This window comes from Blennius ocellaris (assembly GCF_963422515.1).
Source record: "Blennius ocellaris genome assembly, chromosome: 6".
Lineage (NCBI taxonomy): Eukaryota > Metazoa > Chordata > Actinopteri > Blenniiformes > Blenniidae > Blennius > Blennius ocellaris.
The window spans coordinates 17,558,195-17,583,145 of record NC_137655.1 but is presented as its reverse complement, the minus strand read 5'-3'; the positions used below and the strand labels follow the sequence as shown (position 1 = coordinate 17,583,145).

Here is a 24,951-nt window from a genome sequence, read left to right as displayed (position 1 = left end):
TAAATGAAATCACCTTAACAAGTACATAATAAATGTAATGATGTAATCAACATCAAATTAAATGCAAAACAGCAATAAACTATGGAGACACCAGTTGATTACACTTTTTACAGCTTTCACATTCAACTGAAAAAGCCTCTAACTGGCACACGTCAACAACTGCCATTTATTGCTTATAGATTTTTTTTATGGAGAAAAACATTGTGAAAAGTACAGCAACAAAAACCAAAATGTGGTACTTTGCAGCGTGGAGTTGATTGTGTGAGTATTTCACCTTGATGTGTTCGAAGAGACAGCTCTGCCTCACTTGGAATTTAATTAAACTTAATGTAATACATTTTATTTGATGTGTGTTGTCCAGTCTACTGGTGAAGTTACTTTAATCACTGTGTGGGGGAGGAATAATGTTATTCTTACTGTGACGGTAGTAATTTTGCAAAATTGGAAAAGCAATGCGGGGGGGGGATCTATATCTATTCCACACTGTATATTGTACCCTGGCTATAAAACTGCCATAGCCACCCATACAATCACAGTACACACACAGACACTGGGAGTAGAGGCGTGGAGTAGTTGTTGGTGCTTTTGCCCCACAGCAAGAATAGGTCTCTCTGGGGGGAGTCTGGTTGTTGTGTACTTTACTTTTGCCTATAGTCAGCTAGGGGTGGCACCCACCGCCCCGCAGCCGTAAGTCAAATATTGTTAGTTTAGAAAATGACTAAATGGATGGCACATGAGGTAATGTCGGTTGAAGAAAAAAAATTGTACTATATTAACAAGTTGCAGAGGAAATAATACCAACTAATACTTTTATCAGATGATGTATTTTAAAATGTGATACAATAATAAATAGAGGTCACTGTACTGAACTGAACAAATGGTCACTGAGTTCAAACCAACCCATATTAATGAAAATCAATAATTATTATCAATTGTTACTTGTGAGCTTGGTGCTTTTTGCCTTCTATGTATTCTGTGTTTATGTGATGCTATACTTCTATGCTCAGTGTTAAGAATTGATTTTTTTATCTTAACTTAAATGTTTTCGTTTGTATCCGCAAAAAGGCAAATACAGCCAATCAAAACCTGATGCCACACATTCAAAAGTCTAAAATAAGTCAAAAGTATTTTCAAGAAGAGAGACAGCTACTTTATTTACTAAGTGAACATTTCAGGCCTTTTTTTTTTAAATACTCAAAAAAATACAGAAATTCAAACATTGATTTCAGCCAGTGAGAGAGACAAGCACACCTGAGCTTGACAACAGACATTGTGAAACTTGGACTGCATTAAAACAGCATGGCTTCAGTTTTGCCTGAAACCTCACCTCAGTCTGAGAGTTTTAATTGAAACTGCTGCCTATTATTTGCTTTCATACATCTGCATTGTATCAGAAATAGGTGTGAAAGTGCTTGTCTTATCCGGCAGCTATCTCGTCATTACTGTGACAGTGTTTATGTGTTTATCCTGCAGCTGGGACACGACTGGGTTCCTTGCAGGAGCACATCTTTGTTGTCCCACACACTGTCCCCATTTCCATCCTGGCTCGGGATAATTACCCGTGACAGTGGCACTGCTCGGCCTTGTGAAAGTTGACAATAGTTTAAAGTGTCCTTTGATAATAACTTCATGTCGTGGATTTACTGCTAAGTTTGTGAGTCAAAGAATGAGCAGGGGATGGCAGGGAGTGCCTGTGTTCATTTCTTCCCGTGCCTTAGAGGAGCCTGGAGGAGCAGGCCCACCTCCAGCTCAATGAGCCATGACTGTTTAATTGCCTGACATTCTGTCAGAGCACACACCCTCAAAGCTTGGAGAGAAATGGAGATTTTAAAGTCCAAAGAGGGGATAAAGGCACAACAGACTGTCAGGCTCAGAGGCGCATTAAAGATAAGAAGTGGGGCTTTTAATTTGACATTTGTAACAAGTTTTGTGCAGTTCAATTTAGTGTAGTTTTATTGGGCTTTTTTGTCTCCCTTGTGTAATACATGGTTTACATTTTATCTGTGTAGCGCAATGGCACAACAATGAGAGCTCGGCACGACTTGACTGCAGAAAAGAGCCTTTCGGGAGCAATATTTGTCAAAAATTAAACCTTTGATCCATGGGTTTTTACTCCGAAGCACTGCTGGTCTGTCTTTGTATAGAGGTTTACAAAGTTCTGTCTTTGCAAAACATCTAATTAAAGATGTGTATACTAATCGGATTTATTTTTTGAATAAATAATTAGGATATCATGTGTGATTACAATACCATTAATGCACATTTCTAAAAATGAATAAATGTGATTAGGCTATAGTTAGCTCATCATCTTTGGCTAATTCAGATCCACAAAGAAAGTCTTATGCCAGTTCAATTATGTGTATATGCTGCCCTTTTTCACAAAAATATTAAAAGTTTGATCCATTTTTTATTTAACAAGCTGTTTTAGCCTCAGGTTCTTTCAGGGGAAAATAGAAAATACAGTGTGGCTGATGTTTGTTTTGTTTATTTTTAAAAAGCTCTTTATCAAATCCACCAAAAAGTATTATTCTAATCTCAAAGTTACATCATTTTCCCGTCAAAAGCTACAATTCACCAGTAACTTTTTCTGTGCACATAATGGTGATGAATTATAAATATATACGTCAAATGGAAACATAATTGTCGAAACATTATGGCATACAGTTAATTTGTAGAGCTGTAATTAACTCTTGCGGGTGTGTGTCTCACTTTGTCAACATTTTTCTTTTCATAGATACAACAAACAATTTAAAAAACCTGTCAAGTCACCAATCAATAGGCATTTTCTGGCTCACAGGCAGACATCCAATCCAAGATTAATGGCAAAAGGGATAGGGGAGGGGGGATCTTTTATTGATGCTCTTTACATCTTTTATCTCTGATTACGTTGACAGTAGTGTGCCTAAAAGAGAGAAAATGGAGGCCATGTAGGCCTCTCACTGTGCTGAACTGTGCTTAATTATTTAATATACATACATTGTCTAGTGTTGAAAGTCTTCTAATCCCAGTGTTAACCATTCGATCCCCATATCCCCAATCCCATTATTGCAAGGCATTGAGCTTCTTCACAATGTGTGCCAGCGTGTGTGTGTGTGTGTGTGTGTGTGTGTGTGTGTGTGTGTGTGTGTGTGTGTGTGTGTGTGTGTGTGTGTGTGTGTGTGTGTGTGTGTGTGTGTGTGTGTGTGTGTGTGTGTGTGTGCGTACGTGTGTGCGTGTGTTGAATAGTAGTTGAATAGTAGACTAGTTGAATAGTCTTTCTTTTTTCTTTTTTTTTATTACATTTTCTTTTAGATCAAATATAAATTCCTCGGAAACATTCCTTGTCCCAAGGTTGGAAAAACTAAACTGACAACAGGATCATAGGTGAACAAGGCTCACTGATGCATGTGAGGACGGAGGCTAGCTGATGTGCTCCGATCCAGTAGACGAGCTATTGTAGCTCAAATTGCTGCAGATGTTGATACAGGATGTGATGAACCGATGACATAATGCACAGGAAATCACAGTTTGTTTTGACTGGGGAGCAAAAAGGGGGACCCACGCAATGTCAGGCAAGTGCTTATAATGTTTTTCCTGAAAGTGCAAGCGAAAATTAAATAGGTAAAACACATTTTTCGGTGGAGTGAGACTTTATAGAAAATCCCCGACAGTGGTTCCTCTCCTCACAGCATTAGATCACTTCTTATCTCTCCCATGTTCAGTTCAGTAGGTGTAAAACCGTTAAGAAAGAGGCAATCTTTATAGTCTTCTTGGTGAGCCCTCTCTCAAAGAAAAGGTGGCAGCATGGTAGATCAATGCTTAGAATAGATGCCCAGCAGCAGGGAAGGTTTTCACTTGACTTTCAGTCCTGTCCGTATTTGTGATTTTGTTTTCTCAAGGAGCTCCACTCTCCTACCATGGAAGCATGCAGGTCAATAAATAGCTCTTAGGTGTAACTGTGTGATTGGTTATGTTGGTTGGCTTTGTGATAGATCGGTGGTCTATCCAAGGTCTTTCTCTGCTTTCAGCTAATGTGTGGGTGCCAGTCTTCCACATCTCTGATCAAGAAGGGCATGAGGAATCTGAATAAGTGAATGAATGTTTGGGGGGGGGGGGGGGGGGGGATTGCCTTTCAGCATTAAAGAGTCGTCTGATTTGTCTGAGTTTCCAACAGTCTATGAAGTAGTATACTCACTCTCCATATAGTCTCAGTATCATCTTCTTATGTTCATATCAGAATAGCTGAGGTACATTTCTTTACAGTTACAAGGTGAGTAATTATGTAAGACCCTTAAAAGCCTAACTGTTCCTGCGTGGACTCTTTTTGCTCATTTGCCGTGTTCAAAAGGAAACATTGAGTAAAACAGCCACGTGTGGTTTGCAAAGTCAGTTGTCAAGAAAACACGGCCACTCCTTTCCAGAATCTTGACCCTGGCATTATATCGCTGCAGTCCAAGAACATGTCAAGCCACTGAAAACATTCTTGTTTTGGATACAGCTTAATGGAAGTAAAGTGGGCCTATCCACAGTGCCATTCTTTCAGTTGTTGTATCTACTGACTTCTGCCCAAGCCATGCAATTATGAAGATTCCTCAGATTCTAGCATAGCTGATGTTTTTTTTACAAGGACCACACAAAAATAAACAGGCATGGAGTGCATATGTGGCATGAAACTTCAGGGAACTGGTTGACCGTGAATTTTAACAGTTGCCTGGGCTATAGCTGGTGCACCAACATAAGCATTTTCTAAAATTATGACATTAAGCTTTATGATTTTTTTTTTTTTTTTGAGGTAAGTAAATTGTAGATTGTGTGTGTGTGTGTGTGTGTGTGTGTGTGTGTGTGTGTGTGTGTGTGTGTGTGTGTGTGTGTGTGTGTGTGTGTGTGTGTGTGTGTGTGTGTGTGTGTGTGTGCAGGCATGTGTCTTTACGTCTGTTGTCTATCTAAGTCTACCTACTCGCACACATAATGGGGACTTTTGTCCTTTAGGGAATCCCCATAATTTTTTTTTATAATTTTTGTGACGTTTTAGGGTGGGGGCAGACCATGGAGTAGTGGTTAGCGCCATAGGACCGACTGCTTCTGTAGGGAATTTGCATGTTCTCTGTGTGTGTATATGGGTTTTTCCAGTACTTTGTTTTCCTCCCACAGTCTAAAAACATGAACGTGATGTTAATTGATGACCCTAAATTTACCATCTGTGTGAATACGAGTGTGTGTGACTGAGTTGAACTGCTGACCTGTCACACACACAAATCTTGCATTTGCTGGGAACAGCTCAAGGCTTCCATTGCGATAAAGTGGATAAAGCAGTATGGAGGGTTATAGTGGTTTAGTGTAAAGGGTCTTCCACAGGGTCATTCTATTTAAAACCACATTTTATAGCTGTTTGTATTGTTTACTAGAGATGAATAATGGAATGTGCTTTAGTTTGCAGGCATTAAGGCTTAACAATTATTCATTACTAAAAGATTTGTATTTCCTCTGTATTCCAACAACAATAATGTGCTATAGTTTGAAAAATTATTTCATCATGTGAGGTGCACTATGGTTAAAGCTCCATTCTCCTACTTTTTGGGAAACGTCTGATTTGCTCAATGTGCCCTACATGTCTCATCTAATATATAAACTGTAATTGTTATTTCCATATTTTTCTAACTAGCTTTCCTAAAGCTAAAACCTAACCTGGTATTACAATATTTTGAAACCAAGAAGTAGTATATAATCAACGTGCTTATGTGGCATCAACCAGCACAACTAACAAGCCCTGTAATATGTTATATTTAGAAAAACATCAGAAGTTACACCACAAATCACTACTTTGTGGGAGACATGGACGGTTAAGAGTACCGGTGGCTGATCACTTTATATGCACTCACATTATTGTGACGAGTTAGGACCAAAATTAAGTTCCCTAAATTCTTTATGCCCATGTCATTGTATCAATGTGTTATCAGATAAATGTAAAACACAAATATTCTATTGAAAACTATTAACAGTCGATACATTTCATGTGAAGACAGTCATGCTGTTGCATGAAATTCATCACACAGTCAGAAACTGTGATATTGTTTAGTACTTCATTATCACTTCTCTTTCCAAACAAGCTCTGTGTGCAGCACACATCAGTCATAGCACTCGTGGTGTTTACTGTTTAGTCAGAAAACAAAGGAGTAAAACAAGAACTTAACCAAAGTTGACATAATCAAGACACCACACTCTGAGTGAGACGGCTGTGTTTACTGTAAGTGAGCTAAAACAGAAAGTAAATTTCATTTCCAAGCATGATATTCTGGTGTGCTTACAAATATAACAAGCTGCGGCTCTGCACCACATGCAGCTCTTCAACAATGGCCTGAACCTTAGCATACATGCACGTCTTTGTTCAGCAGCTGGACTGCACATTCTCACTTTTAAACATCAGTATGAGTGATTCACAAGCTCCGACATGCCGAGGCATTATTTACTTATACGGTGTGACCACAGGTCTTTTAAAATGGCATTTTTAAATGTGTTGTGTTTGTTCCTTGTCAAACGAGTAACCAAGGGTATTGGGTGGAGTTGCTGTGGGAAAAGGTTTGAATTCTCATACTGGGATTTTCCATGATTTTTTATTTACTTTTTTTTTTTTTACTTCTCAGAAAAATACCTGCAGGAGTGCAGTACGTGCAGTATTGCACATCCTTGTTTGCATGTGACACAATAGAGCAAAATCCTCTGACTTAAACTCAATATCGAGATAGATTGTCACTGTTACTCATGTAACCTTTCACCAGTGAGTTGTGCAGAAAAGCTGTCTTTGTGATAGATAGTTTGTAGGTTACCTGTGGGAATTTGGTGGAAAATAATTGATTCTATGATGTTATGGTAACTGTACCCTAACATTAATTGATAATCTTTAACTTTACGTTTAATTGAATTGAGTTTAGCCTGTTTAGTGTTGCTATGATGATGAGGATCTGATTAAATATCTGCAGAACTGTGAGATGTGTCCTCACTGTTGCGGGACACTGTAATAAGAAAAGTTAAAGAGGCACAAGGAGGAAAAAGGTATATATATGAAACATGAAACATCAAAGTTAGGCATTTTCTATTATCTTGTAAAAAGTACCTTCATCATTCCAAGTGTCTTAGTAAATTTGTGAAAATGTCATCCTTTATTACTATCTCAAAAGTGTTAAAACTATGTTTCTCTGAGCCCACATTTCAACTTCTGTTTCTTATATTTTCCTTTATTCTGGCTGGTTTCAGATGCTTGTTTGATTTCTAACTTGTTGATCTTTGCATCTAAGTTGCTGACCATTTAGAGAAGTTTGTATATGGATTAATTCATTTAAAACTACTCACTCTGTGCACTCTTAGATACGAGTTTGATTCCCACACTCACAGCAAGGGTCTGCTGGGAGAAAGTGAAGCACAAAGCTTTGGCTTGAAGCTACTATCCTCATTCTGCATGCATGCGGCTCCGTGAGAGCCTAGCGTATCTTGAAACGATCGGTCAGTCTTATTAAATCTAAATAAAGGTTTTTCAAAAGGCCACTTTGTGTGGGTGTGTGGGTCTCTTCCTCTGAGGCACCAGTCATATTGTTGCATAGTCAGGATTGAGCATTTCAAATGATCAGTAACTGCAAATCATCACGTCGAGCAAAGTAGATAAGTTTGAAGGCTGGAGCTCCTGATTGTGTAACATGGTGATAACAAAAAGCAGACAGAAACGTGGTTGTGAGCTTGTCTCTCTGAATACCTGATGCAAAAACTCTCACCTCTTCAAGTTCAAAAGAACTATAATGGAAATCCTATTAATTTATGCAGCCATGTCTTTATGCAATTAAATAGTGTGTGATAAGCATACACAGAAACATATCACAGAGGGACACGTGCCAAGCGAATAAAGTGTTGTAATTTTAATCAGCTCGTACCCTAAAGCTTTGTGACCTGGATCTGATACAGACATAAAGACACTGCACATGCCGTATTATGCTCAAAGGTGCAACAACCACAGTCTGCATCTCATCCACAGTTTACTGTTGTCTGCACAAAGCTAAGGTCATGGGGACAGTGGTGTGCCTTCCTGCTTGCTGCGATGAACATAGTGTTCAGGCTGAATATGTATGAGTCAGACGGAGAACCAATAAAATTGCTCCCGAATGATGCACGTCTGAGACATTGAGTCTGTGGGTATTCATGTGTCTGAAGCATTAGATAACCTGTCCATAAAACACAACTACTTGCAAATGTTTTTTGTTGTAAAGTTGTTGTTGTTTTTTTTAACGTTTCTGTCATTTTAAAACAAGGTGATGAGTGAGATCTTTAAAGGATTCTGTTCACGAGGAAAAGGTTAAAAAAAAAAGATGTGAATTTATACTAAGTACATCATATTTACATTATGCTCATTGCCCAAAATGAACACATACTGGATGATAAAGTCAACTTAAGTGTTTGTGGTGTAAACTGTTTAAAACTGTTTAGAAGTTCAAAGGTACAGCAGAAGAAAAGGGCTTACGAAGACAACAGTGGTTACAGCTGACAGAATAAAACAATGCACTATTACCCCCACAGTATTAAGATATATTGGGCATCATGATCAGAGCCACAGAGCAGAACACTGTGTGGGAACATTATGTGTTCAAGGGAAAAAAAAAACTCAAAGGTCAGTTTATAATCTCTTTCTTTTTCCTGAACGTCACATGGCAACATGCTGCTCTCTTTGTCTGCGCTTCACTTTGATAAATATGGACCGTGACTGTCTTTGGCTTACTGGTTCACTAAACTGGAATGGGTAAAACGGCCAGGGTTTAAAATAAAAAGAAGGAGAAGGAAATGATTAATAAAATGATATATATGAGGGTTTATGCTTTATGTAAATCTTGTATATCATTTTATTAATAATTTCCTTCTCCTTCTTTTTATTTTAAACCCTGGCCGTTTTACCCATTCCAGTTTAGTGAACCAGTAAAATATGAGGGTTTATGCTTTATGTAAATCTTGTATATTTCCAATAGGTTATGGGGAAGATTGGGAATAAGCAGGGTGCTGTGTGCTCAGTGTGGAACTTAAAGCAATCCTGCAGCATTCTTCGTTTTAAACAGCTTCTCACAGTTGAAGACCGGCAAAGTCAATATCATTTTTAAAAAAAACAACAAATACCTGGCTGCAGTTCTCACTGTGAAAGAGCTTCTGTGATCTTTGTGGTATTTTGGGACGCTGTGTGTGGATCGAGAAAGGTGGCAGCAAGATCGACACTCAGCCGTGGCCTAATAAGTGGGGTCGCTTTAGCTCCAGCACAGAGTTCTAAAAAGACTGTTTTCAAGTTTTAGCACTTTAATCATATTTTAAATTCCATCTGTTATAAAGTGGGTTTTTTTTTTTTTCTCTCATCTTTAAAGAAGTGCTGGTACACGACATTACTCAAACCTTTAGTTAGACTTCATTTGAGATTTCTAGTGTTGAAATACAGGCCAATTTGGTCTCTCTGTGCCTAAAGCAGTATATATAGATACATAACAACCTATAAATGACTAAAATCCAGATTTTCTTCTCATTTGTTTCAGTGCAAAGAATGATTACCTTCAAAAAGTTTAGATTTTTTGTTTTCTTACAAAAGCTGACATGAACCATTCCCTGGAATCTCCTAAACAAACAAGAGCAATCATAGATTTCTGACATCCGTCAAAGGTTGACCTCGACTCAGAAGAAAAAAAAGATTCCGGCTCACTTCCATGGCCTATTTTCTATCTGTGGTGAAAATTTTGACAATGCAGTGCAGTAATTTTGACATAATCTAATCATCTAATCTAATCAAACAAACAAATGTACACAGATGATTTTATTACGTAATTGGCGGACGTAAAAAGTGCATTCTGAAATCCTTACTGCTCGACTACTAGATGACCAGTCCGTCTCTTTTTTGATCCCATCATTTCCTGCAACCTTCCGTGCGCCACTGTTTTCACAAACTCACCATCAAATTTTAGTACTGATGCTGTTTCACGACCAACAAGGTCGCTATCTTTCACCTCAACATTGTTTCGGACATCGCTGACATCTGCTCTTTTGTGTCTCACCCGCTTTTACATGGTCACTTTTCTGTCTGTCCAATTGAATCCTTACTGATTCAGGCATCAGAGAGTGTCTCATTTACATGAACCCTGAATAAAGTAAAAAGATTGTTGAGCAGGTTCATATATCCTCACATTCAGTCAATGGGTCTCTCCCCTCTGGCATGGTTGTTTTGACCCTCGGGCCTTATGCTTGACTTCCATGCTATTAATGTATACAAAATTAATTTCCATTTACAATCCCAATGCATTTGGCCAAACTGAGATTTATAGATTAGCCATAAATAAATAAATACATATATGTACATTCATGTATATATAAATTAGTCACATCACTGCCTCTTTATATTCAGCTATTGGAAGTATGGCAAAAACACAGTTGGATGTGTGATGTGGCTCACCTTTGTGCTTATTATAGATAGCCAGGGAGAGCGGTTACCTGAAATGGCAAGAATGTCATTCTTTGTTTTTAGAGCAGTAGAAAGCATATTATGATCATTACAATAGTTTGGGATATTTTTGCATCGACATATATGAACAATCCCTTTATTAATTGTAAACAAATTCACGATTTTTTACTAACAACACTAAGGAAAAGTCATCCAGGGATTGATTACATTCAAGAGAGTTCCATGGTATTCCTTTCATGTCTCTTTGTATCTTATGGGCTAATGTTGATGCCATACAGGCTTTACTACTTTTCATATGTGTCAATACATTAATGAAGCACATTGGCCCCATTACACTGTAGGCTGCCTGCCTCTCGGGGGAACGAGGGCAGCAGGGGGAAAGCAGGCTTGCCAATGATTGCTCTGTTCTCCACAGAGCATAGCTTCCCTTTAATCATCTCCCTTTTTCAAACTTCTGCTGTCGTAGCCCGGGGCGAATCACATGCACAAACTCACCACTGTTTCATCAATATTCTGTCATTTTTTTCTCGCCACGGGATCAGTGCGTGATAAATTTTGCTCGCCATGATGAACCTTTTTACGTAACTGAGTCGTAACCAGGGGAATGAGGAAATGGTTCGAGGCAATAACATGTAAAATGGGCTACTAAATATGACCCGCTGAACCTCCTGTTGGCTGACAGTATGTTAATGTAACTTGGGCTACATCCACACACAGCTGTTTAGAAGGGGCATTTATCAAAAATGAACATACAACCAGGTGTTAGCAATACCTGCACGAGATAAATGAAGCATCATTTTAGAAGTGACGAAAACCACCAGAAGCTATAAAACCATTTCACAAGATTAAAATAGTTTATCAACTTCTGCTTCTTCTTTTTTTCACAGTTTAGTCTATTTTCCTTTTGTGAAGCAATAAACCAGACCAAAATGGCCTAAAAACAGAGATCTTACTTTTTTGTTATGCGTCCCACTATTATAGCTTCTTTTTTAAAAGTGCATGTGTTTTTTTTTAAGGTACACAGAGATTCAGTGTCTGATTAAATTAAAGCCATGGTTAATTGTTTTGCCTACAAGAGCCATGAAGATTGTTGAAAGTTGAAAATAAATGTACGCCTCTGGGGTGTCACATAAATTTAAAGCATTTAGATTCACTTCAAGTTTCTTTCACTGGATTATGAAACTAAATCTGCTTTTGACAAAACACACAAACTGCATGAAGCAGCAATGTCGGTGTAAAGCACTCAGGCAATTACAACATACTGTATATTTCTTTATTGAAACCATAATATTTTCAGGTGCAGCACTGAGACGTGATAAATATTCATTAGCTGTGCTTATTGGTTTAACAATATCTCTTCCCGTTTCTGTCAGATGGACCATTAAGATGGATCACACAACATTGCGGGACTGCAAAGTCACACAAAAAATAAAATAAAAAATAATAGCCTTTTGTGTGTGTGTGTGTGTGTGTGTGTGTGTGTGTGTGTGTGTGTGTGTGTGTGTGTGTGTGTGTGTGTGTGTGTGTGTGTGTGTGTGTGGAATTATTTTGCCAGGAAGCAGCATGATTAGTCTGACAGGACTGCCATCCAGAGATACGAGAAAGATGCATCGCCCTGGTGAAGACTTGTCCGCGTCAAATTGCCTCGTAATGTTTTTACTGTGGCAGATTTATTCAAGGCCACAATCAGTTGTAATCAAGGAAGACAAGAAGTTGTTGAAGAAACTGCTGCATATTGCTAAAAATGGATTTATCGTGCACACATGTGGCCCAGCGGCAGACGGGCAAATCGGGGCTGCATTATCTGAACAAATCACATTTTACATGATTAGGCCGAGTCTGCTTGTTAAACAAATTCCATTTGTGTGCAAAATAAATAAGTGTGTGATGTTTGTCTGCTGTGAAAGCACAAAGGGGAAAACATATTTGTTCCTGCCCTCTCTTGATGGCTATTGATTGAATATATGCACTCTGGTAGTTACCTGCTCTGAGGGACGCTGCCCGTCACTTTTGAGGTGAGTGTTTCCAGACAAGGACAAAAAGGACATGACAAACTAGAGACAACTGCTGCCCGGAACATAATCGCAAAGGTTATTTCCTCTGCATGCTTAGGGCGAGCCAATGTTGTTTCTACTGTATGAGGCTTTAATATGCTGAAAGTGCTTTAAAACCAGATGGCAGGTCTTGGTTGAGAGAACCTGCTGTGTTTGGGCTGACCTGAACCAATGGGGAAGACTTTATGACATGTTAGACAGCAGATTTAATAACCATGTCCAGGGACATGCACCCACGGGGCCTCAGTCCCCCTGATACTCGACACTGTTGCAGTCGATTTGTTGGCACCACCACCACAGGAGAGAGGGGCATTAGTTTTTAGAACGGACTCCGTCAACAATATAACTCAATGGAGAATGTGATGAAGAGGCAGAGTTATTCTTACTGTGGCTTTTCTCCTTGTGAGAAACTATTCGGCCTGTCCTCAAAGCGGTCACTGGTCAGGGAGAGACTTGTGGCATGGCCAAGGTCTCTGGTATGAGCAGGGCTGACTCTCTGACCTCTGTAATTGAGATGCAGGAAGAATACTACATTCGTATCAAATGAAAAACTATTTTAACACAGACAGGAGGAGCAGTTGCCAGGGAAAATAAGTTGATCGAGGAGTTGTCTGCCCTTGTGGGTTTAGTGGCAAGACCTGCTGTCGAGTCTATGATTAGATTGAACATGTACTAACTTAGCTCCGACTTGAAGCAGAGGGATGTGCTCCGTGTCAAACAGCGATGACAGATATGTTCTTGAAAAAAGACTAATTGTTAATTAAACAAGGTGGCAGTGTGTTTTAAATTTGAGAAAGGGAGAAGCGCAGATTGACTCAGCTGACGGAGCAGTGGAGGGTGACACTGAGCACTGTGAGTACAGCATGACTGTCTGTCTGTTTCGTGTTTCAAGACATAAAGTTTGAGAGTTTGACCACTTTTTTTTTTTTTTTTTTTCTTTTTTTTTTAATGAAAGGCACACAGCACGTTGATGCATCATCCCATGGCCAGATAAGAGCTCAGGCCGCTGACATTGTACTATTGCCAGGAGTGTGACTGCAGCTTCAAAGCCAGTGACACATCAGCTTTTGATCTGAGAATAGGCAAGGGCGTCTGCAAAACCACTGGTCAAAGCACAGTCCGCTTACATTTCTGTTCCCAGCTCAAAGATGCCACACCAGAGCCGCACTGTTGCCATGCACACAGAAAGTTCCAGAAGTCGTGCACTGCCTTGTCCGCGCACCCAGCTGCATTCTCGGAAACACAGGATAGACAATGAATATTGTAAGAAATACCTCGAGTGTATGCACACACCATTGTCTCATCGACTCACACCGTTGTTTGTGAAAATAATTATTCTCTGTAAACAGTCTTTCCTGTTTGTCCATTCGAGCTAGCCAATTACTTTTTTTTTTTTTTTTACAGAGGGTAAACATTATACTGTACATCCAGGTTGGTTGAGTGGATTTAATTTCGGATGGAGGAAAAAAAAAAAGAAAGTTTAAAGGTGTTTGGATTATTGCACACTGTGCTGTGTGAGCTGTAATGCATTAGAGGCTACTTGTTTATCAATGTAGAAACCCTATGTAGAAGAGAAAACCATAACACTTGATCCTAAGGGATTGACAAATATAGATCAATAATAATAACAACAATAAGAATAACTGACCTTGTTTAACTATATAGTTTTCAATAATAATATATTTATAGTAACTGCTGTCAAGCCCTTCAGCTCATTCAAACTGTGCTACTCAAAATATATTTAATTAATGCACTGAGAGAACAAGGAGGGAACTGAGCATACATTGTATATTACAATAAGAGAAAGAACTAGAGGTTTTATTCACAAATCTCCCCAGGATGGGGGCGCCGGTCTCAGATCACGGGTCAGCTCGCCATGAAACCTTCACTTTCACTTTGGACTAAAGTATCAGAAAGAAAGACCAAAAAGAGAAACCTATGCAGGGTAATACCAAGGAGGGAGGGGGAGAGGGGGAGAGGAAGAAACGACAGAGAAAAACAGAATGAAGTAATATATAGCTCATGACAGGAAGCATGAGGGGATAGGGCGAAAAGAGCAGGAAAAATATATAGCTGAGGAAGAAAGGGAGGCAAAGGAGAGAGCGGACAATAGCACACCTCACTGCTGCTCTTCATCCTCAAGGTTTAATTTATTATATGAATCGGAATTCTTCTGCAACAAAGGACTGTGAGCGAGACATCAGTTAATTTTCTGTATTTTTCAGACTGTCAAACATGGTGGAAGCAAAAAAAGATCTTAATGTTAATGTCATCAAATTCAGATTTTTTTTTCATAACCACACTTAATTTTTTTTTTTTTAATCTGGCATTTATTAAAACTCTTCGCTATAAATAATTGTCTCAGTGGAAGACTGGATTCTTAATGATTATAAACAAGGCCAATCTTTGGATCGTATACGTACAGAGTGCGTCTCGCTGCAGTTAATACCCATTACAGCACCAAATGTGGATTAATCTCCACTTCAAATACAGCACAGCAGATACACTCCTATTTGCATTTGTGACTACAGTGACCAGCTGCTCCTGGAAATTCACAAGCAGTTTTTTGGGGGGCTTTTAATAAATTACATATCAAATTAATTTTGTTTTTCAGGGAAAAAAAAGACCTATGAAGTTGAGGCCAAATGCTATGCAAATGTTTGAAGTGCAGAAAAACATCTATGAAAATACTGGATTTATTGTGTATTTTATGCTTGCATATGAGTAATGTATTGCCTGGTAGGATGAACCAATAATGATTTTAATGTGCAGTCCGTTTAAATTGTTTCCATTGTTTACTCTGTGTGTGTGTGTGTGTGTGTGTGTGTGTGTGTGTGTGCGTGCGTGCGTGCGTGCGTGCGTGCGTGCGTGCGTGCGTGCGTGCGTGCGTGCGTGCGTGCGTGCGTGCGTGCGTGTGTGTGAATATATGTCAAAATAAGCTTTATTTTCAGTTTGCTCATAGAGATTCATACAAACTTAAAAGCAAATTATTCCAGTGAGACTGAAAAGACTTTCAGTTCAAGGTGGAAAACATAGGAGTGTATGACTGTTCTCTTTTACACATATATATAACTCTGGATTTACACTAAACTGTGGCATTATTGCATCGTGTCTTTAAGAAACCATGCCATGATTCATAAGACATAGCCAGAGCAAGGCCACCTACAACCCGGTAGGATGCATCCATATATATTAATGCTCTTTTTCAGTTTACAACAGCATCATCTTGAACTTAACCTTCAGAAAAGGGTGACGAGACGGGATGACGATACTTGATGTGAGAAATCTAACAGCAAAAAAAAAAACCAAACATTGTTAAAAACGTCTTTGGTTTTCTGGATTTATCATTTATAAATTGTAAACAATAATTTGCTATCTGCAGACCGTAATGCTGCAGTTAACCAGATTGTACATAATTCTGTATTTGGCTCTATTTGGCAACACCTCTTCAACTATCTGCATAAACAATGCTTTCTAATCCTTTTTTTTTTTTTACTTTATATTATCATCTTGACAAAATGTCACTCTTTTAATCCTCAATGAGAAAAACAATAAGCCCTTAATATTATTTAGATGTGTTAAAATGTGTTTTTAAACATCCCTTAGTGCATTAATGGGCTTCCATCATTTGGTGAAAGTTTACTTTATTCTAAGTGAGCTGACAACATACATCTTGAAAAAAACAAAAAATACATTATGACCGAAACACATTTCTGTCATCTTACAGTTTCTCTTTGCCATGGATTGATATTGTTCAAAATGTTATATGCTATTGAAATCACATGGAGAAAAAAAATTCTATATATATTTGTTAAAAACAGTAACTGTTTCTATCTGCCTCATCAGGCCTTACAATCTATAGAGATCAAAACACTAATGCCCCCTCGTGTGTCATCAGGACTTGAAGTAACTGTAGCAGAACATGATAACAGTCATTTGTTAGAGTGTCACCAGAAACAAACACAATGTAATATCCCGGCGTGAAGCGGGCGGAGGTGTTGTGTCTGTGATCTGCATTGCAAGTTTAATGAGAATGTCAGCGCTGTCAGCAGTCTGAAGCTGATTATAATAAGAATCTCCTTTGTGCTTCCCCTCTCCCCCTCTCTCTCTCTCTCTCTCTAACATGCCACGAACACAGTGAAGTGTTCGGCTCCATTAGAGACCTCCAACACATCGCTTTCCTCGTCATGTACCCGATCTGGAGATGAATGCTGAGGTTTGGGGGGGGGGGGGGGGGGGGGGGGGGGGGAATCCCTATTAGCAAAATACAGTGAGATTATTTGAAATGTGCCTCCTTACTTCCATCCCTGCTCACTTGTTCTGGCTTTCATGCCCACGTTTCTCAAAGACATAGTGCCATCTAGTGTGCATCGCAGTCGGTTGCATGCAAGGTTGTTTTTGATAGCTGGATCTTTTCTTTTCTTTTCTCAGCGATATGAGCGGATGGGAAAAAAAAAGTCCTGAAAATGTGGATTCAAATAGAATCTCTGATACGTGTCAGTGGAAGCAAAACTACTGTTGTTGAAAATGTTCAATTAACGCGCACATTTCATAATATCTGCATATGATTTTTACTTTTCTATCCACACTGAATTGCATTTTCAGGAACAGACATTTAAACCTGATTCCTCGGATGAACACTAAATTATATAACAGACCATGTCAATTCCTTTTACCAGTAACAGAATTATTCTTTCTTAAAGTAATCAATGCAAATATGTTAAATATTAAGTTCATATTTCAATAACAGCTTGTGATTTTCAAACGGTAGTATTATGAATGAATGACTTAATTTCAAGCCAAGGTTTAAAAATGTATTGGGGAAAAAACTAAACCAAAACTATAATGTTAATAATTATATTATAATTAAGGAATAAGTGTAGTTGCACTTTGCACAATCTTTTAGACAGCTGTCAATTCTCACCATTTTCTAACCCAAAATTTAAAAGTATATTCCTGAATTATTTACATTCTGAAAATGTACCCGAACTATATTGATCCTGTTTAAAAAAAACATTTTCATTTGGACTCTCTTTAACTGCAGCAAATTTAAGCTTGTCTGTAAACACAAATCCACCCCACACAAAATGCACTTTATTTTTAATTGTACACATTTTTTTGTTTTTTTTCCCCATCTCTTCCCTCTTACAAAACATTGACACTTTTGTATGCAGGGGTTTTTTTTTGTTTGTTTTGCTTTTACGGCAGTTTTAAATTTTGCCACATCAATAGATTAAAAAGAAAATTAGAATGAAAAACTGTGTTTTTGTGTGTTCTCTATACACAGAATTATGGAATATTGTGATTACTGACTTGCGAAGTTTGCGTTGAGGCTGTGAGAAGCTTTTATAAGTGTGCAACAAAAAAAAATACTACTTGATGACTTGTCTATATGTGAATATTTGTAATCCGTACCTGTGCCCTTGACATGTGAGGGTGGCTTTTTATTATTATTATTATTATTATTATTATTATTATTATTATTATTATTATTATTATTATTATTATTCCTAAACTGAACCTTTCCACTTATTTGGGAAATTTTATTATTTGATATTAGAAGGTGCTTTTTTTCTATTTAAAGTATGTTTGTTCCTTCTCATGTTCTTTACCGTTGTTATTCGTGTGCGGAACAATATGTTTTCACTGCGGTCGGGTGAAGCAGCTAAACACGTTTTTAATGATTACATGGTTGATGACATCTTTGTGTGTCAATTATTCTCCAGAAAGCTGTCTCAGCCTACTTGTTAAAACAGCCTGGTCCAGGTACACGTTTTGCAAGAACATGTACAAAAAAAGCTGCTAATCAAATATTTGCAATGCTAAAATGTGAGTAATTCACAGTTGAAATCAAACTTTTTACGTGTCTGGTTTTGCCAGCAGATCCAGGTAGAAACTGAAAATCTTTCACTTGTTCGACTAAACTTAATGTATGAGGTTTAGTCAAACATTGCCAGTCAATCTCTTGTATTGAGTGCAGCCTTGACCCTCTGGGCAGTATCAGAGCTGCTGAAGTGCTTTGGCATCAGTGTGACAGGATTAACACATCAAAAGCAGTGTCGAGGCCTACAGCAGCGTCACACAGGCAGTACAGCACCTTTCATGTTCTGCTCAGGTTCACTACAATTTCACGTAAGCCAACAGCAAGTCAGACGGAAAAAGATAATGGGGCCAACCTGCTGCTATCAGGCTTTCCTTCAGCTTCAGTGAAATATGTCAAATTCTGTGTGTTTGATGAAAGATTGGAGTTCAACAGGCTCAAGTCAGGAAACGATATCTGACTTTGTCACATGGCCGGGATGCAAAGGAGCATTTAAGTCTGACGTTCAAGTTGAAATGATTGCAGCAAGCCTGCATGGTTTTATTTCTTATGATGTCAACTATTGATAGTCTGTATAGAAGAGAAATTAGTTGTAAATCATTTACTTAGTGTCCAGAAGTAAAGATGTCTCAGGGTTAAATCCAAGATTTATACTTCTTTTGATAAAATGTGTTCACATATTGAATGATCATTTTACAAATTAGATGCATTTTGAGGCTAAAAGGCAATGGTTCACACAGTTCGCACATAATTAACTTGACATCAATCCTAAATCATTTTCCATACGCATGTTTATACATGTCATGAGTATCAAGGTGCTTATTTTTCTATTATGAGGAGTGAAATTAAAGTGCTGACATACTTTGAGGGTGCGGTTGTAAATAAAGGAATCAGAGTGTGTGAGAAGACAACAAGCTTTTCAGGAACACTGTATATAACATTTTACAAAATTAAAGCATTATTGAACAAATTCAAATGCATTGAAATGCATTCCAAGATGCATTGCATGTTCTGTTTCTGTGGCCCAAAAACATGCGTTTCTGGATTGTCCACAGTTCCTTAGTAACTTAAGTCTGAGTGCAACTGTGGTGTTCAACATGTAATCATTTTATTTTGTGGTTAGAATTTCATCTCAGCCATTATTTTTTTTATGAACTGTGCATATACATTACTATCCAACAGGATCCAAATACGAAAAACTAAAGTGAGAATCTTTAAAATGAAAAAAATGAACATTTAATATTTATCATAAACCTTTATGCAATTTTCAGCGAAAAGAAAAGAAAATAAACTAAGCATTTGTGTATCATTATTATAAGGTGCCCGTGCTTGTACTTTGAAACTATTTCACAGGTAGTTTTGATGCTTTTCAGTGGCATTGGACTTTTGAACGGTTTTGGATGTTCAACGACATGATTTGAAAACGTGACGGTTATTAACTTGCCTGCGGTTTTGAACAGAATTCTCCAAACGCTCTGATTAATTTACTATTATCTAGAAAGATATTTACAAAATAATCATATAATCAATGACTTTTAAATGTTGACAGAAATTGAGGAATTTACATGTTATAATCTAATTCCTACCAAGATCAATTATTGTTAACTGAATATTCATTATGGTTAATGATGCAACAATAAATATAAGGAAGTTTGAAATATATAGCCCTTTGCATTATTTGACACTCTTGACACGTCGTAGTATGTATGCATTGGAAATGCTCGACAGTAATAGATTTTTTTTTTCCCCGACTGTTTCGTTTTTGTTTGTGTTTCATGTAGCTCCTTTGAGCAATAAGAAAAGCGGAACCCGATTATTGTTTACATGATTTTAATTCATCATGTATTTGGGTCAAAGGAGTTGTATGGATGCATTTGTGATGAGTTCGTCAGGACTTGAGTCTGGGTTCAGGTAGTTTGGAGGAGGAATGGTGTGAGAAGCCTGTGGCTTCAAATCCTCCAGTGGTGACTCTATAACGGTTTGGCAACATATCCGGGGTGTACATTGCCTTCGTCCATACTTATCTGGGACAGTCTCCAGCACTCTGCAACCATATATCGGGTAATACGGTATTAGAAGGTTCAGGAACTGGCCTGGTTTGATCTCATGGGGTCCGAGGAGAAAATCCTAAGCACATTAACCCATAAATAATAATAGTTTTACTGCAAAAGAGTTTAAATACAATCAGCAAATGTTCAGATTTGTGAATTGCCAGCATGGCAGACACTCAATGTGATTTTTTATTTTTTTTTCTTGAATGGTTCATTTGATAAAATAAAATAACTCTGTATAATGTAAATGTCGCTTTAGATTTTCTGATGATTTTCAGTCATCCAGGTCAGGTCATTCCTCGATTCTTCTCTCAAAGGAAACTGGATTTCCTTGAGGCTGTGACCACATTTCACCTCTCATCTGAAAGAACAAGAATGAGGGTTAAATATTTGATGTACTGCACGGCTCTGAAGTACAGCAACATCGGAGTCTCACGCTTACAGTAACGTTTAGGGAGATTAACAGAGCTTACTTACTATTTGCATGCTTGTTTGCATTAAGCTCCAGACAAGATTACTTGCACAGGTATTCATTCGGTTGGTGCAGTATTCACTCATGTACCTACTGTTCATATTTTCACCCAAGAGGCAGAATAGATTAGCATCTATATGGTGCATCTTATTCAACAACAGTCTCTCCTTTGTTTAGGTGATTGACATTAAAGAACAACTGAAGCTGTCAAAGAAATTTTGGTCCGACCTGCCGGAAGCGATGTGTGTGGAGGACAGAGTGACTGCTGGAAATGCCAGCGACGAGGACTGCTGGAACGGGCACACCAAGGGCAGGTAAGGCCAGCGGAGCTAGTGCGGGCTGACACAAACAGTTACTCATAAGTCCAAAGTCTGTTCAGCTCGCCTGATGTTAAGCAGTCTAATCCTCGTATTAGGAATCAGATTACTTTAACGGACTTAAACTCTGCTGTGTGAGAGCTTCACATACTTTGTGATTCAGCCAACAGAATGCAGGAACGCATCCCTTTTCAACCTTCTAACTACTTATATGGTTAGGGTTAGTGTGCTCTGAATCTTTTTTGCACATGTATTATGATTAAAGATGACATTTGGTAGAAAGAAAAAAGCAAATGTTAATCTGATTTTATTTGCGAAGGAAAGTATTTTGTCGCGGGCTTCTGTTACCCTCAGTCATTTCTGAGGCCTGGTGGCACTTTCATTCATAAGGTTACCTCAATCATTCTGGCCACTGTTTATGTGGCTGTGGCCTGAGAAAGTGAGTCAAAGGTATCTGAGCTTGCCGTTTTCACCCTGGAGGTGCGTATTAACCGAGGTGACCTGGGATTATAGGAAACAAAAGCTTTTCAAGTCAGATGATTGGTGGTCTGCTCTCACATGATAACCTGCCGCTTATTTATCAGACAGGAATGCAGCCAGCGGACGTGTTTTCCTCAGAGAAGTATGTCAGAACATTGCTCCCAATGAATAGGGCCGGCGTCGATTTTGTCAACATTGGAGTAACCTCGCTGAGGTTTTCCAAAGCGCTCTGTGGTAGAGTCGAATCACAAGATCACATTTCAAGCAGGTCGTCCCCCTCTGTGCTTTTTCAGTTTTTGAATCAAAGGGAAAAGCTGTTTAGTTGTCCAAATGGATATAGGTTTTTTTTTACATAAGCTTAATAATTAATACATTTGTCATTGTGATAATAAGACAGGAAAAACAAGCTTTTGAATGAAATAAACAAGTGAGAATGGTATAGGATCATCTTCCATCTAGTCCTTTTCAAACACTTTGTACTATGTTATGTGCAGTGTTGGGAAAGTTCAGTTTCTACATGAACTAGTTCATAATTCAGTTCCAAAAAAGAACTAGTTCATAGTTCTTTTTTTTCCAATATGTTGCTGTGAGCTATTACGCTCAGAATACTGGCATTTCCCTATTGTTGCCACCTCGTCAGTCCACATTCATAGCCAGCTACAGCTTCCCATCCTTAAAGTACATTATCCAAAACATGAAGAAAAAAACTTGAATGGTCTTTTTTAATGAGGAATTATTTAAAAAAAACGGACAATAGTCCTTAAGGTGCAAAGGAAAATATACCAGGCAGGTTCTACAAACAAATTACAGCTTAAAATAGTAAAACCCTCAAGGAGACCTTTGTGAGCTGCAGTATACTGTTTACAACACAGTCCAGAAGACGTGTCGACATAGTTCTTGTACTAACGCAAACACAATCTGAGGTCGGAACCGGGCTGAGGTAAGAAACTTAAGAAGTACCTCAAAGTGCAACATTCAAAGTACAAAACATTTAAACATTATTTATCTATGTTACTTTTCAGTTTTTAGTGAATCGATTTTTTTCCTGACTTGTTTGCCCAAACAAAAGTTCTAGAACTCGGGTCATAAAAGAGCAATATTCAGCCCATTATTGGCTCGCCGTCGCCGTGTCTTTTAATGTTTTAGTTGCTCCACATACCCTGAAAGTCTCGCCGGGTGCTTCAGTTCAATGTGCCGTCTCAGGTTTGCTGTTGATGTTGTTGATGTACGGAGTTGCTTCTTGAAACCCAGCGGGCAAAGTTTACACAAAAGGGTAAGACGTTTCCCACCTGGATCATCGCTGACCTTTTCATAAAATTCTTTTAAGTAAGAGTTTGAGGCAGTGCTGCTGTCTTCTATTTGTTTTTGCCGCAATTTGATGACGCATGCGGCGGTGTGACTCTGTGGCGGCTGCGGTTGCCAGATTGGCTGTTTTCCCTCCTACATGTTAAGGCTCGTTTACAGTGCGCTTTAGCCGGGTTTTCCACTGGAAGGCTCTGGAAATCTGGCACCCTGTTAAACAACGAGAACGGCGTTTACGAACGCCAGAATGAGCGGTCACAGTAACATTCATCAGGCAGAAATACAGTACGTTCAGTTCACTTTCGCCCAAAATATGAACGAGTTCAGGCACAACACTGGTTGTGTTGATGGACTCATCTATGTTCAAAATGGAATTCCTCAATAAAAGAAAACAAATGATTTTGCAGGTACTTTCCGGAAGTTCAAAAGGATGGGCTCACCAGCCAGGTGCACAACCCCGAGGTGCTGGTGGACATCACTCGCCCGGACACCTTAATCCGTCAGCAGATAATGGCTCTGAGGGTGATGACCAACAAGCTGAAAAATGCCTACAATGGCAATGATATCTACTTTCAAGACTCAAGTAAGTTTTTTTTTTGCCACTTTTGTCATGTGAACAAATATGACAATATCCCACTTATTGTTGTATTTATTTTAACTTTAGGCAGATTTTTTTTAAGCACTGCCCACCCCACCCTGTTTGGTCAGGTTCATGTTCCAGCTGCTTGTCACTTATCGTGATGATCTGTTTTCTTTGAAATGCTTCCGAACCTCGAGGCAGTGAGAATCAGCATCAGTAAAGATGCAGAGGGCACTGAAGGTGCAAATGTCTAATATCAGCAGTGGGCAATAAAAATCTGTGCAGTTCTGAGATTCTATGAATGTGAATGTATGAATGTTTCAATTTTTTTTTTTTTTTTTTAATCTAAATCATAATTATGACAAAATATACAACATGGTGACTGATCAAAATGGAGATTATCATGAATGCCACAGTTTATATATTTAGGGACTAAGATGAACACACAAATGTACAAGTGAACAAGAACCCCTGTATCCCTTCCATTTGGTTTTACACTCTTAACTAGAGCTGCAAAACAATTACCCATTTCTTTATTATTGATAATACATTTTATTGTGACTTATCATGATTGCAACACTATTAAAGAAGAATTTTCACTTTGCTTAGGGTTCAGGTTCAGATAAACCCAGTAAGATTTAGAATAATTTTTTCATTACAATAATTATATTTGTCACATTACATACCTATTTGTTTTGTAAAATATGTCAGCCATGGTTCATACTTCAGAGGAAACACATTGTGCTACTTTGCAAAAGAAAACATTCAAAGCTTTATCAACTGCATAGAAAATATTTGAAAATATCAAATGATTAAATATAGGTTGATTAGTAACTATGTTGTTATTATGACGAGGTGTACTATATTCGTAATCATTTCTATTGTCCTCCATCTCTATTTACTCATGTGGCTTTTCTAGTTTTGTATGCATGTTCTTTTAGGTTGCAAATAGATGCAAATTTCGAGCAGTGTTGCACTTCATAATTAATCCCTGCAAAATGTATGTAAGTTTGATATTCAGGGTTATTAGCTCTGTTTGAGTCTGTACCAAATATGGAAATATATTCATGTACATTTTTGTCAATGCCACTGGAAAAAATGCTCCCCTTAAAACCAGAAAAAAAAAATCTTATTTCAAGGTACTTTCACATTGAAAGTGAACGTGAAAGAAAATCTGCCAATCCAACAAGTAAAACGTGTCTATGTAAGATTTCTTGAAATACGATGTGATATTTCAAATACTGAAATCTTAAAATTAACAGTAGAAATGTATTTTAAGTTGAATAATGTCTTGGAGTCTTGTCGTTTGGTTCTGATGTTAATGGTCTGATCCTATCCTGTTCATTTGGAGAAAATTCTGAACCGCAAGTTGCTCCTCATAGTGTGTGAGCACTTTGCATGGCTGCTGTTGCGGTTGGTGTGTGTGA

General features: G+C 38.2%; 1 protein-coding gene across 1 annotated transcript in view; it reads left to right on the top strand.

Annotated features, from left to right (window-relative positions):
- LOC308131307 (glypican-6-like) overlaps positions 1 to 24,951 on the top strand; it is a 91,393-nt gene that overhangs the window by 63,111 nt on the left and 3,331 nt on the right. Inside the window, exons 7-8 of the mRNA XM_080498004.1 lie at positions 21,023 to 21,159; positions 23,352 to 23,527. Of these exons, the coding sequence (XP_080354130.1) occupies positions 21,023 to 21,159; positions 23,352 to 23,527 (313 nt within the window). The remainder of the gene's footprint in view (positions 1 to 21,022; positions 21,160 to 23,351; positions 23,528 to 24,951) is intronic.